Genomic DNA, 19,473 nt, shown 5'->3' with positions numbered 1-19,473 from the left:
AAATATAGGGGGATACTCGCATCTTTTTTCCCCCCTATATTTAAAACCAGGACTGGTCCCTGCAGCCCGGTGTTGGTTTCTAAAATACGGTGGAACCCTACACATTTTGTTCCCCGTATTTTTAGAAACCAGGACTGGCTGGCAAGCCTGGAGCCGGTTTGGCTTTTGGTGGGTATGGGGGTGTCCCTATGTCATTTAAAAAACAAAAAAACAAAAAAAACTTTTAACCCGTTTTTTTACAGGTTGAAGACAACGGGAATTTTCGGGAAATAATCCAGGGACCCCCCTGAAGATGTGTAGACATAGGGGATGACAAAGTGCACCCCCATTTTTATCTCCTGAAGGAAGTCGGGGTTTCTAATAGCCGTGGTGCAAAAATGCAGCTTTGAGTAAGGTGATGCAGAAGAGCATTTAGAAGGTTTTGTTTTTTTTGGGGGGGGGGGGGGGTTTAGGGAAAAATAACTTATCCCAGCAAATTTGGGGTACTTGAAAATGGGGTTCAGCATATTTTAAAGTTGCTAAAGGGAGTTGAAAAAATCATGAAAAACCCACCTGCCACAAGCAGCTGCAATGAAAAATATACCTGGGGCATACTTGGGGACCCCCCAGAGTCAAGTTCGCTAGTTTTGAACTTTGTCCCCCCATTTTTTTTTTTTGCTACCAAATGCAAAGTGATTTTTTTGGGGTGCCCTTAAGTGGTTTTTAATTTTTTTTACACAGTTTACCTTTGGGGGACTGTCTAAAGGCTGCACAGGGGTTCCTGCAACGTTGCACCCCTAAACCCCAAATCTGCACTTTTTTTCCGCCTGCTATTCATAGGTGATACTTTTTCGCCTATTACATTGCGTTGACTTTCCGCCTAGGCGGAAAGTCTTCCAAATTGAAAACGGGGTAAAAGCCAAAACAGGCGAAGAGGACGTCATTGGCAAAAAGTTTTCGCCGAAAACTGACTTTTCGCCTCAAATTGAATACGGCCCTTAGGCTGGCAGGGCATGCTGGGACTGTTTACCTCTGTAGGTAGTTAGCAGCATAGCAATGGCAGTGCTTGAGAGAAAGTCATCTTCAAGGAGAGAGGGACAATGAACAGGGAAAGTGACGTATCTTATCTCGGTTTATTTCTTTTATAGGACATACAGGCCATAAGCTAAGATAATTCATTAAAGGAAATAGGAGCCAACTTGTGCTGAAGCATGGACCCTTTGTAATCACAATTAACTTGACAAGTGTAATGAAGACAAAATATGAACCTTTGTTGTAACCAAACAATTTACTAATCTATGCTGGAGTCGAATTTAAATGTCCAGCAATAAAGCACATTGGTAAAATATATTGTTTTATGTGCAGTAGTTTGCGCCACAATTTATAAATACATACATTTTCCTAATCAACTGAAGAAATTACACAACCATTATACAAATATTACACACATATACACCACTCACATATATGACTGTATATGGTATTAAGAATTTATAATACATGTTCGTTCTTTACTTTACAATTACAGACTTGAGACTTATAAAGTTTAATGACAGCCAATTTAACTATGTTGACCATATACCTTCAAAGCCTTTTGAAGCATTCATATGTCTAATGAATTACAAGTATATGACCTGTGAATATTTTAGACTGGTTGATGCATGACAACATTTATAAAGGGAGAATTAGGAATTTAAATCCTGGAAATAATTTTTAAATCTCGGAATTTCGGGATTACTGGGATTCATCTCCTCTCTCCTGTCTGCCATCCTTTTCCCCAACAGTCCTCTCTGCCATCCTTCTCCCTCCCCCTGCTGTCCTCTATACTATCCTACCCCACTCTGTGCCACCTGTGACCGGATATCCTACTCCCCTGCCATCATCCCCCCCCCCAAGCTTCTAGGCTTGCAGGTGAATGTGATAAAGAGACTTCATATTTTTAAAGGATATAATATATCTAATGTACTTATGGAAATTACTAGTACAGGGGGGTACTATGCCAAGATTCCCTTTATGCTGTGAACCTGCATGGGCTATGTGCAATTTCTTTTCTTTGCCTGCTCTGATATTTACAGTTCGCCCCACTATTGTACTTTGAAAGCCTTAAAAAGGACACTCTCCTGTATATGCAAAAAGCCATAATAATCCAGAAGTTTGTGTGACTGCAAATAAGGTTTAAGATTATCCATTTTCACTCACACTCTCCGGAGGCATAAACAAAATGAGTGATCTTAAGTCCAATGGAACTTCCAGGCTGATCGAGGGACTTCTAAAATGACATTCTTCGAGCAGCTTATTCGCCCGCTTAAAGGCCCTGATTCAGAGCCGGACGCTCTGACCAGAGCGCTCGCTCTGAATCAGGGCCCACCTCCATTAATATGGAGCGTCCTCCTGGACGCTCGTACAGCTGTGGGTCACCACCCACAGCATATATGAGCGTGCAGGATGATTGTCGCGATGGTCAAGACCATCGCGACCATCGAAACTGCGAGCAAAAGCCTGCGGTTGGGTTTTTCAACCGCAAGGCCAGGAGTGATTTTGGCTCTATCAGAGCCAAAATTACTCCCACTGACATCACTAGTGATGTCAGTGGGGCCGGCTTCAGACGGTAGGCGTTCCCTTGGGAACGCCTACGTCTGGCAGGCACGCCCACCAAAGGGGGCGTGCTGTCAGTCACCATCGACAGCACGCCCCCTTTGATGAGACACTCCGAGCGAAGGAAAGTCCTTCGCTCGTCGGGTCTCGCGCATGCGCACGACGGAGCTCCCTCCGTCGTGCGCATGCGCAGTGGGGACCATCGACCCACTTGCGAGCAGACAGCCGCTCGCAAGTGGGTCTGAATGAGGACCAAAGTCCCTTAAAGCAGCTGAAAACACAATAATGGTACCTCCAGGCAGCGTTTCCCACACCTGATCCTAACAGCTCAAAAATATATTTACTAAGCGGCAGTTTGCAAAGGATGCTGCTTCTCAGCGAGTTTAAGCTCAGAATTAAAAATTGCAATGATTTTAATATCAAATACACACCTTCTTTGCTATTAAAACAATTACGGTTTTAAATTTAGGGTTTAAACCCCCAGGTCTTAAGGATATCCATACTTGAGCAAAGGTGACTTAACTAGTGCCTCAAACCTTATGATTTAACCATCTGTGTTCAGGCATGGATATAATTCTTTGCTGTTGATGTCCTAAAAACCTTGTATTATTAGGGTGTCCTGAGGACATAGGCCCTCATTCAGTCGATCGCTAGATACAAGCGGTCGCTCTGAATGAGGGCAGCCGCTTGTGGTGTGAAGTGCGGCCTCCTGGTCGCTAGCTAAGCTGTGGGTTACCACTCACAGCTCTAACGAGCGACCAGGTTGATGGTCGCGATGGTCAGGACCATCGTGACTTGCAACAAGACCCTAAGGTTGGGTCTCGGCAAGCGCAAGCCCCAGGGAGCTTCCTGCTCTGATCGAGCAGGAAGCTCCCCACTGACATCACTGCTGAGGTCAGTGCGGCCGCCCACAAAACGGCAGGCATCCCTTAAGGAACGCCTCCGTTTGTGAAACCACCCCCCCGCCACGCCTACAAAACAGGTCGAGCTGTCGATCAACATTGTCAGCCACCCCTTTTGTAGTGAGCTCCGGAGCGAGAGAATTTCTCTCTCGCTCCGGGGCTTGCGCACGCGCAGTGCGGCCGCTGCGCGTGCAGAGGGGCTAAATATCGACCCAGTTGCGAGCACTCAGCGCTTGCGACCGGGTCTGAATAAGGCCCATAGTGTGGCATGTACACCCAGCACTTTTCACTCACCTAGATAGATCAGGTTTTTTTATTTTATTTAAATGTTTAGCGATACAACACCTAAAGATTAGATGGCTGTTTGGAAAAAAAAAATCTGGCTATGTATGGGAGCAAACGACAATCGACCATTTGCTTCCAAATGGCAGAAAATGGACAAAAAATGGTTGTTCAGACAAATAAAATCCAAAAAATACTGGACAATATTTCTGAACGATAACTACATCTTTGATCGATATATCGTTCAAATCGCCCAGTATGTATGCATGTAAGCTATGAACAATGCGCGCTCCCGCAGGTCGTTAACGATATCCCCAGTCGTCTGTACATGCAGCTCAATCTGTGGATATCATTAACGATGCCGGCCCCAACCATCCCCACCCCCGCTGATCAAAATTAATGACATGGACAAACAGAACAGCAACTGTGTTCAACACCACACAAATAAACCTAAAAAAAGGCAGGTAATCACAACTTTCTGATTTTAAATAACTATTGTAGAGTATCTCAATAGTAAACTTTCGGGGGAGATTCAATTAAACAGGAAGTTCCATCTGTGCAAATAACAGGTTATTACAGAAGAAAAAACTTCTGTGTATAACCCGCGTTGTATTAGCATGTGACAATCTGATGGAACCTCGCATTTATCCGATTCTCCCCCTTGGCCTAGGGATGCCGTGAAAATATTGCTTTGGACATAGAACCCTAAAAGTTTAGGAACCACTATCCAAAAGGCATTAGACAAATGTGAATCTGCTCGCTAAAAGAACCTAGTCAGCAACTTAGTCGCTCCTTCATAAGTTACCACACCGCGCCCTTGAACCTGCAACATAAATAAATAATAATGATCTAGAAAACTTGTTTTTCAAGAACTATTGGGTCTATGTACTAATAATTGCAGCACTGCCGCGATTATGTATCCATCTCGCCGGGAATATATTCATTTTTAATGAGAGAGCGAGAGATCGAAAGAGCTCTCTCCTGCCCCTGGAGCCCCCATAGCTGGTGTAAACTATCGGGGCTAAACTCTGAAAAGCTTTGCTTTTTGGAGCTTAGTACATAAGGGACAGATCGTAGTCTTCATTGACAATAATGGGGACTGTGATCTGAAGTGCTAATTCGCACTTTGCCGGAGATTTCTGTGAAATCTTCTGCATTGTGCTATTAGTACATGGCAACAATACATTCAATTATGCAGAAACTGCAGTTTCTGTATAATTTAATGTAAAAATCAGCTTGATACATAGGCCCCTAAATCTCCAATTCAGGACATAAAAAGGAAATGCATTTCCTAGATGATAACTATGCAGCATTTACATTTCATCAAAATCACAAGTGGGGACACCTGGCAAACTGTAGACAAAATGTATTTGTTTATTTGGGTTTTTCACTTAACACAAAGTGGTTTTTGAGGTCATTAGCTTAGAGTGGTAAGCTGGAATAAATGTTCTTTGCTTTCTCCTTGTCTTAGTTTCATCCACCTGCAAGGCCTGTTATTACTGGAGGAGTGATTTAAAGGTTTTGGGGTTTTTGCCAATAGTATGATATGGTATAAGCTTTTTTGACAGGGAAAAAAAACAAAAACAAAAAAAAAACCACACAACTACAGCAGCTAACGTCAGACAGCAAGACATCTGCTTATTTTCCCCAAGTTAGGACAGGACTATATTAGACTATCACACTGAAATTAGTTAGAAGGAAGGATTGTCAAACCATTGCTTCCCAATTGGAAAAGACTTGAAAACTTGCCTGAACAGCCATGACAGAGTTTAAAATGGAGATGTGCACCAATAGCTGCAATAAGCCTTCACAGATAGGTAGAGGTTAAAGGGTTTAAATTTGCATTTTAATCAATCCCCTCTCTTGCCAATAATTGTGTTTTCATACCTTCAGACCTGCATAAGTTGCTGTATTTAACAGGGCAACTTGGTTGTTCACCTATGGCGCTGCTTGGCGCTCTGTGGAGTGGGAAATCCTACATAACGGATCTCACGACAATGTAGATAGCCAATAAGTGCAGAATGATAACATCAGCGTTCCAAGATATGCAAGTCCAGCTAAATGGCATCGGTATGCTTTACCACCGAACTCATGCCCAGCGGTTGGAATCCTGACAGCGGCATCCCGGCAGAGGAGGAAATCCCGACAGTCAAAGGTAAGTATATACTAACCTATTTCTACCACCTAACCCTCCCTTAGGGGTGCCTAACCATAACCTTACCCCTCTAAGTGCCTAAACCTAACCCCCCTCTAAGTGCCTAAACCTAACCCCCCTTTCTCTGCTGCCTAAACCTGTCCCCCGAGGGGGTGCCTAACCCTAAGTCCCCCCCGGGGGTGCCTAACGCTAACCCCCCTTTCCCCCAGCCTAAACCCAACCTCCCAGGGAGGTGCCTAACCCTAAGTCCCCCGGGGAACCCTAAACCTAACCCTGCCCCCCCCCACGGCTATCCGCGCTGGGCGTCCCTTCGATCGGAATGCCGGGCATTGGGCTCCCGGCGTATGTCTAATGACAGGCGTCGGCATATCGATGTCTGTCTTTAGACCCTTGCCAGAATATGACAGTCAGGAAACTGGCTGTCGGGATTAGGTCCGCCGGCTTCCCAACTGCATGCCAGCTAAATATACCGAATTGTGGAGAACCCAGTAACAGATTATTAGGGAATGTACCCAGTAAAATAGGTCAAGTAGAAACACCTTTTCAATTTTTCCATCCCCCACATTATGTTGATAATATTACATGTGAAGGCATGGTCATTGAAGAAAATGTCATGTACAAGAAGAAGCTATTAAGTATTATTGGCAGATAGTAAGGGAGTATCCGCCAGGTGAGACCACACGTAATTTAGAAGCACTACTAGTTTCGGAAAGAGCACTTCCGGTAGCAGGTCCTGGGCACCGACGCACTCCCGGTCTCTTGCAATTTAAAGCTGGGCACCGGCATTGTGGAGTAACTCAGCAGCATGCCAGTATCCATCATTGTGGGCAGGTAAGTCCATGGATAATCTATTGTAACATGATATACAATATTGTATTGAGTGGTTTACCTATATAGAATTACATGCTATGGCATCATAGTGAATATTTTTGGTACCTTACAGTAAAAGCCATTGTCTCAGTTTATGACACACTTGGTGAACAATGTATAAAGGTGAACCATGTTGACTATTGGCTTGGCTGATATTTTGTCACTGTTATTTTATTAGTATTGAGTTTTCATGTGTGTGTCAGTATGGTGTCATTGTTGATGACACTAGTGGGACCTGTCAGACATTGTTTGCTAATACTGTTGCATCCACCTTACTATAGTAAGAATGAAATTGTGATGTGTCAAATAAAGCCTTGACAAAGATTCAGAATGAATAGAAACGTTGGCAATATATGTGGCATGCATAAATCTAATAAAGTGACATAAGAGTTTGAAAAAAATCTGGGAGAGTGCCTTTTGCTTTCGTTGCGAGGAGTGTGAAAAAAAAAGTATCTATGGGATACAAGTAAGTCTCCCTAAAGAGCACTCCAGTAGGACGTCCACAAGAATATGTGCGAGTGCTGGATCCTGTCAATGGTGCCGGTGAATGATATATCGGGCGATCGTTCACCGGATCATGGAGTACACTGACTGCCCGATAAACGTTCATCGGCACCATCAAGAGTCACCTTGGCGGGTCGCTAAGTGTGTACCCAGCTTAATAGTGAGTGTTTTCAAGGTATCCTCAGGAATAATTAGTACCACCTGAGATCTATTGTGTTAAGGCCCCCATACATCAGCAATTGATTGCAGCAATTGTGCAATTTGCAATCGATTGTGTATAACAATCTTTCCCTTTTTCAATCGATTGTGGTATCTTTGCAATCTGCAATGGGGAAAGATTTTTATACACAATCGATTGCAAATTGCACGATTGCTGCAATCAATTGTTGATGTGGGGGCCTTATGTCAATTAGAACACCTTCAGCTAAATGATCTGTAAAACATAAGCTAGGATAACCAGAAAACAAGGCGCTACCAAATTATTAAAAAACACACTGGATCTAATGCTGCAGTCCAATTAAACTTCTGTGAGGGTTAAAAAGAGAATATAAACCAATATAATACAAGGAACTGCGCAATGGAAACAACTGATAAAATTGTCACAGTATAAAACACGTTTATTATGCTTATAAAAAAATGGATCATCCATACAATACATCAATATGTAACAAACGTCACATGAAAATTAAAAAGAGAAAAATGTGAAATTTAAAAGTAAATAAAAAAAAATATATTTTTTAATCCTTTTTATTTTTTTATTATTTTCTCTTCTTTTTAATTTTCATGTGATGTTTGTTACATATTGGTATATTGTATTGTATATCTTTATAAGCATAATAAACGTGTTTTATACTGTGACAATTTAGCAACTGTTTCCATTTTACAGTTCCTTGAATTATATTGATCTGTAAAACATGCATGAAGACCGGTTTTGAGCAACACTGGTGTAGAGAAACCTGCTGTATACAGATACAGATTTAGTGTTCATTCTAGCACCCTGCACCTGTCACAACCCGTGCAGTTCCTCTCTCCTGACTGGGTTGACGCTCTCTGCTCTGGTGCCTCTAGCACACTTTGGTCTGTATCTCAGCAATTTGTTGCATTAGCTGAGTGTGCTAGAAGCTCCAGAACAGAGTGACACACCCCAGACAGGAAAGAGGAACTGTACGGGCTGGGACAGGTGCAGGGTGCTAGAATGAAGACTATGGGCAAAATGTAATAGGGCGACAGTTTAGAAAATGTGAGAGTTTACTGCTAAACTCTCACACTTTTTAAACTCGGCCAATGTAATAGAGTCCAAGAACATGCAAACTCATGTTTTTTTACTAAAAAAAAATTTTTTTTTACGATTTCAAATCTCATCCAGATGTTTTTCCATTTTGAAGATAAAACTCGACCAATGTGAGAGATTACTGCTAAATTCTCACATCTTCTAAACTCTCGGCCTATTACATTTGGCCCTATATCCGTTAAAATGTCACATCACTGCATATACTCTCTGAAATAGAACCTGAGCACATTATATACAGTAGTCATAGTGTTGTACAGGACTCATGCACAGCATAGTCACAAAAACAGGAAATGAGGAGTCATATATAAAACAGACTAAAAAGTCTTTAATGATTTCTCGTTTTGATTTTCAAACAAATTAATCCCCCCTCCCCATTTCCCCAAAGTACAATTACTGTGGTTCCATCGATGCTCACCCACCATGCCTTTACACCCAGAAGTTTGAAAACAATCACATTTACTTTCAATGCCAATAAAAAATGAATGCAGCAGCTGTCTAATCTGCCTCATTGACAACGTTATAATGAATGTAATTTACTCAGCAACTTCTCAGGGGGATCCAGTCATAATCTCGACAGTCGAGATGCCGGTGCTTAGAATAACGGCACCTGTCAGAATCCTGGCACCGGCATCCCATCGGTAAGTACCGGGCTTAGCGTTAGGGGTTAGGCACTAAGGGGGAGGTTAGGTTAGGCATTGGGGAAGGGATTAGGCACTGGGTAGGGAGGGTTAGGATACTGACCGACAGCTGATGGTACCCTAACCCTGTCGGGATGCCCACATCAGCATTCTGACCGCCAGGATCCCAAGCATCAGCATCCTGTGCCCATCCCTTCCTCAGAACTAAACTCTACACTTCTAACAGGAAAAAGGCAATAAAATGATCCATACATCCTATTATGTACCTGTATTTTAATTAAGATGTTAACCCCACTGTTCCTAATGCATGTTGAGCCATTGTAGAAAGAGATGGGACATGCTGAACGGTGGTAAAAATTACTTCTGGTCTACTAATATTGTATGTTTTTCACTAAAAAAAAAAAAAAAATCATACACTATGGAGTAAGAAAATGTTACAAGATGCTCCTCTCAACAACCTACCCGTTTATCGACTGCTCGGACTTACAAACCATGCTCAGACCAGCTGGAAACAAGCCAACCACTAACTGTGGCATGCACTGCAGTTCCAAAATAGTTGCAGGATGCACAAAACCATTAAAGAATATTCTAGGACAGACCCTGCCATGAGGGAGAAGGCATGCCCTGTGGTGCGAGACACACAGAACACCCTGCCTGCCGCGAGGGAGGAGGCGTGCCATATGGCGCGGAAAGGATGGACGGGGACGCTCTCTGGACCCTCTCCCGGGCACTGCCGCTTCTCGCCCACAGTGCGGCTCCTCTCTTATCGACCGATTAATTTAACAGCCTAGTCGTATGAATGGAACTGAGGAGCATCTGGTAAACCTTGGTGACACCCTCATACATTACAGCCCATAGGAGACATAACTTCTGGGGCAGGGCTGCTTATCCTGATGAAAAAAAACTACCAATAAAAGATGATAGGCGATGCTTCTTTCACTTATTATAGATTAGTAAGGCTAATAAAGAAATACTGTCTTATCTATGGGGGCTTTTCAATTCATTCCCTTCCACAAATTAAAATGCTCTTATAAATCATCTGTGGGCAACATACAAACTTTGCATGTTCTACAACTAGATTCTTAACAGTACTGTAGTCCCAATACTACAAGAACTACTCCACTCAAAACGTAATCTCTTAAATCAACAATAAATGGTTCCTGTTTAAGGGGAATATTTATCAATTATTGGGTTTCAGACTCGATCATTGTCATTTCTTATTGCGGCTATTCTAGGCAAATTACATACAGCCCAAACGGAGCCGTTCACTGCGATATGTTCAGAGTGAAGGGAGCGCATCAGCCATCTCTGCACTCCTCTTTTGGGACATCTGCGTACGCGCAGTCTACTAACCAAGCGTGTGAAGCGGTAACTTTTGCAAAATGTACACCATAGGCAACAACAGGCGGGGGACAAATTTCAGAATGCTTTGCATTCCAGAGCTTGGAAAATCTGACAGCTTTGTAGCCCCCATAGAGACCTATGGGGGCTGCAGCTGCTGTAGGAAATGGATGACTGGGGCAGATATGGAGATATCTGATGCGGTCCCACCATGGTACAGTCGCGGGACACTTTGCAGATATCCACTGAAAACTGGTGTTTTTTTGTGGAATGACCCACAAATATTATTTGATAAATAGGCCCCTAAGTGGTAATAGTGTAATCTAATAACTAACAATTTTATTTACTGTAAGTTACCACATTCTAAGCATTATTTGTGTATAATGTAGCTGCAAACCATTTTTTAATAAAAGATTAATTAAATTGTATCAATACAATAGCTCATTTTGCCATATTTAAAGTTTAGCTAGAACATACCTAATGCGAGAAATAATGCACTTTAGGTGAAAATATCACACTACAACCGCATTTGAAATGGTGATTGTAGTAAATAGGGACCCTAATCTGCTGAACCAGCAGTCAGCATATAACCTAGCCATTCAGCTAACATGCTTACTGATAGGATAGCATTAGCTGGCCACTGAGAAATTGCCTTAAGATTTGTACCGATCTCCAAGAAAAGACAGTGCATTTCATCTCCTAATACAACAATTTCCATATTAATATTATTAGGCTTATTTCCCGAATACCTGAATGATTTGGAGTGCTTAAGGGGCCTATCCATTACCCGACTTTGTGAACAATCCGACCAAAACCAGGAGGTTTTGGATAGCCGGCAAGGACTAGCGATGCGTGAGCATGCTGGGTACTTGCCGTCCCCGACTGTCTACTGAACATACCCGTCAACCTGACGACACTCATCAGGTTCGGCATGTTCAGGGATAGGAGGTCGGGCTCGTTCACTGAAAGTCGCACCTCGGCCACATGAAGGTCTGAACACTGGACGTTCAGACTTTCATGTCACTTAGTGGATACCCCCCTTTACAAAGCCTGTTGGGCTGTCTTTCTGGGCTCGAGTTCTAACAAATGCACTGATAAACTGGCCACACATCTATAGATTATCTGTCCAACCAGCCAACTAGTTGATTGGTTGGAATTAAAATCTGGTAAGGAATAGGAGTAATTGATGGTTAGCAATTTGCTCCTAAATGCCAGAAAACAGATGAAAATGGTCGTCAGACAAGTATGATAAATGTTTACTCTAAACAATTTGTTCAAACAACAGTGTTTGTCCATTTTCTGGCATTTGGGAGCAAACTGCTGATTGTCATTTGCTTTCATTCCTTACCAGATTTTCATTCCAACCAATCAACTAGTTGGCTAGTTAGACAGATAATCTTTAGACTGTGGCCAGCTTTAGGAAGGTAACAGCATGACTCATACAGGCTGGGAATACAATTGTAATGTTTGGGAAATATATACATTAAACTGGGGTTTTAAACAAAAACTACAGAACGAGAAACAGAAAATACTGTATACAAAAAAAAATAAAAATCGAATGGTAATTAACAGATAAAAAAAAAATTGATAAGTACTGTACACAAGTGTGATTGAATTAAATGGAATTATTAAAAACAATTTGCAAGATCACAGTAGTCTCAGAACCATGACTAGCCTTATAATTAGTGTGGTACTATACATTGTTCCGAAGTAGGAGATGAACATTAAAATGGCTTAGTATGTAGTAATTAAATGTTCTATTGATGCTGATAAATGAAGGAGTACATACAATACAGAAATACCAATTAAAGTAACAGCAAAATATAAATCAAAGTTTGCAGACCCTACAATGTGTTTAAATACAGGATAGGTCAGGCCTGACCAACCTGTGGCTCATCAGCTGTTGTGAAACTACAAGTGCCAGAATGCTTTACCAGGTGATTAGTGGTAGGGTATGCTAGGTCTAGTAGTTTCACAACAGTTGGAGAGCCACAGGTTACCCAGCCCTGTGATAGGTTCTTCCAGGTCTATAAAAGTACAGATGTGCAGTAGGAGGCACTGGGGATATGACCTTAGTGTCCTGAACCTGTCTAGACCCTAGCCTAACAACTTGCGCACAAGACACCAACTACAGGACTACACAATCCAGAAGTCGACAGTCACTATGTTGACAATTGAAAGAATGTTGAATGCTTAGCATTGCTATCGTGTCAGTATGGTTTAAATGTGAACATTCGTGTTAGGGCTAGGTGTTGACAATGTGATAATGGTGATATTGTAGGTGTCGACATGCCACAAGTCGACATTCTGCATGTCGACATGTACTCTGTAGACATACTACTTTATGTCAACATCTTAAATGTCAACAAAACGTACATGGACACAAAAAGCTATATGGCTGGGGGGTGACAGCTCTTACCTAGCAGTGGCGAGGTGGCTGGGCACTCTGCGAGATCCTCCGTGCCTCTGGCACTGTTGTGGGGCTCCGGCGTGGCATCATGCTCTGCTTTGGCCCGAACAGAGACCAGGGGGCCGGCGGTGGAGTTCGTCTTCTGCCTACTTTGGAATTGCGGGTTCTGAAAGTACTGGAAAAGTTTCAGATCTCCGCCGGACACGTAGTAGACCAGTGTAACAGTGAGGTGAAGGGCACAGAAGAGCACCAGCAACTTGCAGGCTTTCTGCAGCGAGGCGCCAGGCAGGATAGCACTGGAGACTGGTAATAGCGGATCTTTCATCATCATAGTGCGGAGTGCAGCGAGGAGAGGAAACGCGCATATATGGACACTGCTTACACAACCCGTCCCTGGCTTCGCATAGTAAAATAACAGTACTATCCAAGGTTAGGCTTACGTGACCAACCAGGGCTCATACAACAACGGGGAGCGGCTGAGCTACTTTGAACATCTCTGTCACCATCCGATGTTCCCGAGGAGTTACGCCATCAGCGATGCCCTGCGCCCCGCACTGTACATACTACATCAACTCCAACAGCCAACAGCGGGGAGAGAGAGAGAGAGAAAAAAGCCACGTGACGTCACGGTGAGGGTGTCATGGAGGAGGGGGTTGAGGAAGGGCAGGTCCGCACAGAGACCCTAATCATCTGGTGTAACAGCAGGCCCTGCCCTACTTATATTTCCTGACATATTAGGAGCTTGTTCTCATTTTACAGTTCAGCTCAGCAGTCTATTATCCTAAACAAAAAACGGATGCTGCACCTATACAGTAGCCCCTGCTCTATCCGTGCTCAACTCATAACATAACGTGTAAAGAGGGGGCATGATCCAGTAGGTGTTACACAAAGTTATTTACAGTGCTTTTTATGGTACTCGATAGTATTATATTCTAGTATCAACTTGTCATTTTAGGCAAGTGTTCTTTTTTCATAGAAATACAATAGATAAAGCATTGGTCATTTATAACAATGTCATCATAATTTATTTATTAACGTTTTATATAGCACCAACATAGTCTTTACAGTTGGATTCAAAGTTATCGGGGAATTACATGTTTGGACAATAAAATATTCTTTATCTAAGAGGAAATTATTATATCCAAGATTATAGGTTTTTACCATATCACATTAGCATTCATCTATATAATAAGTAAGAAAGCGTGTCTGTCTATCTTTTTTGTCAATTATGCACGGCCAGAGTTTTGGACATAGCTCCACAAAATTTGGCATGGTGGTGTAAGTTTGACCAGGATTAAGTTTTTGTCTAGGTTTGAACTTTGTCAGGGCCACACTGTACACAATCCTTAAAAATGGGAACACAGGTTCCAGTGCTGGCTCCAGTGGAGATTTGCAGTCTGAGAAAAACCTGTGAGAGAGCTACAAAAGTATCCTTTTCACCTCAGTCTGAGCAAACTTGATGACTCATGCAAGTTTCATATTAAATCCAGAGCCTCTGTGTTTGCATGCAAGGGCATAATTCAGTGATTCCCAAACTTTTTCAAATCACGGCGCCCTAGAGTATCAGCATTTTCTCCACATCACCCCTGGGCCAAAGTTTCTTATTGAGAGATTCAGCAAAAATTAAATGAAGTAAATTGTGCTTATATGTCACCCTTAGGTTCAGTTATGTGGTGGTTGACAGGGCTGCACTTCTTTTTGTCCATATATTTATTGACGCACAGTTATTAGCACTGGCTTTGCCTATCATACTGACTATATATAATTTTATTTGTTACTGGACCACCAACCCAAGGCACCCCTGCAAGTGTCCTGAGGCATTCCAGGGTGCCACGGCACCCAGTTTGGGAAACACTGGCGTAACTATAATTTTGTGGGCCACATAGCAAGATCTTTAAAGGTCCCCCCAGAGGTAAAAAAAAACATACATTTGCCCCCACACAGGGCGAAATTCATGTTATGCCACACAGAGCCCATTCAGGTTATGCCACACAGTAGTACCCCTTATACACATTATGCCACACAGTAGTAGTGCCCCTTATACAGTACATTATGCTACACAGTAATGCCCCTTACACTACACAATAATGCCTCTTAAACATTATACCATACAGTAATGCCCTTTACAGATTATGCCACGTAGTAGTGCCCCATATAACACATTATTGCACACTATAGTAGTGACCCTTACACATTATGCCTCCCCCCAGCAACTCACCTCCACATGTCCCTCCAGCAGCCTCTAGCCTCCCCCTGTGCGCCATCAGCAGCCAGCAGGTGTAGATTTGGGGCCGGGTCGCCAGCTAATTACAGTTGGCGCAGTGGCAGACATGGACATATAGCACCGGAGCAATTCGAATCTGGTGCCGGTCACGAGCCAATCGGAGCTTGCGGACTGATCATATTCTAGCTATTATCTTCTATAAGGTGCTAGTTAAATGTTAAGTAAAATCTGATTGGTTGCTATGGGCAACATCTTCACTTCTAAAAACTCTCACTTTAGTAAATATATCTCTCAGAGTGTCTTTCTATAAATCTCCAAACGATGCCAGGGGCCACATCTGGTAAATAAAAGAAGGGTACACATATATAGGTAATTGGAGCACTGGCCCTTCTGAATGTAATGCTTACACAATCTATTCTTTTTTGCCTCTCAAATGTCTTTTCAGGAAAAAATGTGCCACACCCCCTATTGACAGGACTTCCATGAGAGACTTTTTTTTCTGTATTATCAGCACATTTGGCTACTTTTATAATTTCATGCTTCCTATGTACAGGAAGCTTTTTTAGATGTTAAGACTCATTTGAGTCCCCAGTATACTTGCAATATAGCAGTTTATATCAGACTGGAGTCTGCAGTAATTTATAACATGTCATTGTGCAGCAGCCATTCACACTTATCCCAGTCCCCTCATAAACATCCATAAAAGCACCGGGACAAGGAGAACCAGCAGGGGCAACACAGCATACGGGGTAAGTACAAACCAATTCTTACCTACCTGCATTATAGCGTTCGCTAAGATCCCTGATACTGTGCCACTGTATTGTATTTGAGGTGGAGAGGAGGATAAGGCGGTTTTGATACCTTGAAGCACACTGTAAGAACACCCATCCTACAGATTTAAAGTTGGGACTTTGTAACGCACATCATTCAGCCAGTTATCTAATATTTTTTAAGAATGCCCTACCTACAGATTTAAAGTTGGGACTTTGCAATTTGTTTGCAGGACATTGTGTAATTTAAATACCAATTAAGTTACACTTTCATTCAATTTCAATTCAGATTCACTTATCTACACATTAATATTGCCCCAGAGCACACCACTAATATTTATTAACTAATTACCCAGAGAGGTTGGGATACCTCTACTAGTGGAGCAGCTAGGGACAAATCACAGAAAAGACTTAAGAGCGCTGTGAATCCCCATTTGAATATGTTAAGTAAAATCTGATTGGTTGCTATGGGCAACATCTCCACTTCTAAAAACTCTCACTTTAGTAAATATACCTCTCAGAGGGCCTGATTCAGAGCCGTACGCTATTTGCGCTCGCTCGTTCATTAAAAAAGGGGTGGCTATTCAAATGAACCGTTCGCATTTTGCGGTCTGTTCACGCCTCTATGTCTGAACGAGCTAACAAAACTTGCGGTCGTAATTTTGAAAAAGACGCCCCCTGGCCGCTCGCCCCATACGTCATGTCCGCTATTTAATAGATTAATCGAGTACATCGAACAGCGTATGAACTGCTCGCTATTCTTGTGGTTGGTGTTTCCAACCACAATCTTGCGAGCAGTTCTGACTATAAATCAACCAAGTGACGTGGTCAATGAAGCTCCTGTATTAATTATGCACACCCATAAAACGCCCGTTTTGACCTTTAAGCACGCCTGCGTTCTGATTTCCACTCCCCGTTTTCAAGCACCTTCCCCTGTTACCACCCACATACGCCTCCTCCTGTCACTCAAAATAGCAGGCATTCGCTATTTAGCGAACAAACGATTTTCGGCCGCACTGACTGGTTCGCGCATGCGTATTAAAATCCGTACGCATGCGCAGTAGTGCGAACTTCGGTCGGAACGAACGAGCGGCTGCTTACGAGCGGCTCTGAATCAGGCCCAGAGTGTCTTTCTATAAATCTCCAAACGATGCCAGGGGCCACATCTGGTAAATAAAAGAAGGGTACACATATATAGGTAATTGGAGCACTGGCCCTTCTGAATGTAATGCTTACACAATCTATTCTTTTTTGCCTCTCAAATGTCTTTTCAGGAAAAAATGCGGTGTCTCCAAATCCTCAAAGAAGATGCATAGGATTAAGAAGAAAGAACTCTTAGGGTAGTATGTAAATTAAATTGTGTTATGGAATTTAATAAGCCACCTTTGTCAGATGTTATCAATTTCATGGTTTCCAAGAAAACGTGTTCACAAACTTTTGTCCATTTCTTCATGTATTCTGTTATAGGAGTGTATTCAGTGGGGGCGACTTAATTGTTGTGTGCAAGACTATGGATATGTTTGGCAAGAATTTATGGTAGTAATTGACTAAACCTAAGTATGATCTGAGCTTTGTTACTGACTGTGGGTGTGGGGTTTGCAACACAGCCTCTATTTTGTCCTCAGATTTGTGTAGACACTCCTTGTCGATCACTTGTCCACACGGGATATGGGCATAATACTGAAAGCAGGGATTCCGGTGCTCAGAATCCCGGCCTCTGTTAGAATCCTGGAGCCAGCATCCTGACCGCTGGCATCCCAGGTAAGTAGCAGGGTTAGGGGGAGGGTTAGAATTGGTCACTAGGGGAAGGGTTAGGGTTAGGCACTAAGGCATACTTGCCGACATTCAGCTCCCTCCTTCCGGGAGGGAGCTGAATGCCTGCATACAGCGGGGGGCATGGCCGGGCAGTGACTCCGCATTGGGGGTGGGGCCATGGGCGGGACCGCACAATTGTGTCATCATGGCCCTGCCCCCTCTTCACAATGCCGAAATTACAGGCATTGTGAAGAAGGGTGGCGGGGTCACGATGACATGATTCAGCGCAAATCGCGTCATTGCCCCCCCCTGCTGTGGGGGCTTCTATTAGTAGTCCAGAGGGGCAGGCGGCAGCCAGGAGGCTTGCCTGCCATTCCGGGGGTCGGTAGTGGCACCCAATATTCGGGAGGCTCCCGACTAAGTCGGGAGGGTAAGCAAGCATGCACTAAGGGGGGAGGGTTAGCTTTAAGGTGCAGAGAGGTAGAGGTTAGGTTTAGGCACTAGGGGGGTAGGTTAGGTTTAGGCACCGGAAGGGAAGGGAGGGTGTAGGGGTAGGGAGAGGATAAGGGTCAGGATACTGACTGACAGGTGTCAGTATCCTAACCCTGTCGGGATGCCGGTGTCGACAGTATTATATTTTAACTTTGAAAAATTCACATTTGTTTTTGACTTATTCTGGTATGCATTGAAGGACCTTTGTTAAATTGTGCAAGTCCTCAGCATCATGTCTGCTAGTGACAATAATATCATCTAGATAATACTGCATACCTGGTATTCTTTGTAGTACCTAGTGCATTGCTGTTTGCCAGAGTGTGGGGCTGAAGCTATGGCAAATACAAGCTTTTTGTATTGTAACAGTCCTTTGTGTGTATTTATGGTGATATAATTCTTCGAAGTTTAATCTATCTACAGCTATGCTTGTGCCCAGATGTACAGCTATGCTTGTGCCCAGATGTACAACTATGCTTGTGCCCAGATGTATTTTCAGGAAATGGTCCCCTTCAGATATCCTTGATTTATTGCAAGGGATATTTCACCATGTGCAAAACTGTATTTTTTGTCATCTTGAAACCTCCACATATTTGGATGCTTCCTGGGGGTAAATTTACTAAAGTTCTATTTGGTATTCGACTTCATGAATCAATAAAATCGACAGAAATGTAATTTAAATCTATCTGCAAAATCCCTTAACAAATCCCTCATTTACTAATATTCGATTTTGCCTTCGATTTTCAAATCAAATTCGATTTTGGTTGATTTTAAGAAGGGATTTTGTGTTCAGTTGATAAAATCCCTTCCAAAATTGAACCTCAAATCCCCATTAAAATAGAATTCAAAATCAAACTCAACTTCCTCATTACTTCCTATTGGGCCAAGTGTATCACATGCACACTAAATAACAGGGGGAAAAAATGGAAACACTTGTGCACACTCTAGAAAAGTGAAAGTGATTTATATTTTCTTCATAAATATATGCTCATCTTAACTATGCTGTGTATATATATATATATATGTGTATAACAAGGTATCTGTGGTCCAGCACTCACACCTTATATATTGTAATTTGCTGGGGTGCTTCTTTAGAGTTTCCACTGAACTGTGGGTAACCCAACGATAAAGGATATCACATCTACTGTACGTAGAGATAAAGGCACTCGCCAGACTTTTGAAGTCAAAACATACTATGGAATATGTGCATGCTAATAAAGCTTAAAGTATGTTTTGACTTCAAAAGTCTGGCGAGTGCCTTTATCTCT

General features: G+C 42.7%; 1 protein-coding gene across 1 annotated transcript in view; it reads right to left on the bottom strand.

The window, feature by feature from the left end:
- Positions 1–13,611, bottom strand: part of B4GALT1 (beta-1,4-galactosyltransferase 1) — a 72,336-nt gene extending 58,725 nt beyond the window's left edge. Inside the window, exon 1 of the mRNA XM_088448377.1 lies at positions 12,977–13,611. Coding sequence (XP_088304503.1) covers positions 12,977–13,298 — 322 coding nt within the window. The 5' untranslated portion in view covers positions 13,299–13,611. The remainder of the gene's footprint in view (positions 1–12,976) is intronic.
- Between the last annotated feature and the right edge of the window lie 5,862 nt (positions 13,612–19,473).

The sequence above is a fragment of the Taudactylus pleione genome, unplaced genomic scaffold (genome assembly GCF_031769625.1).
Source record: "Taudactylus pleione unplaced genomic scaffold, aTauple2 ptg000454l, whole genome shotgun sequence".
Lineage (NCBI taxonomy): Eukaryota > Metazoa > Chordata > Amphibia > Anura > Myobatrachidae > Taudactylus > Taudactylus pleione.
Note: the sequence above shows the minus strand (reverse complement) of the source record. Positions and strands in the feature narration are given on the sequence as shown.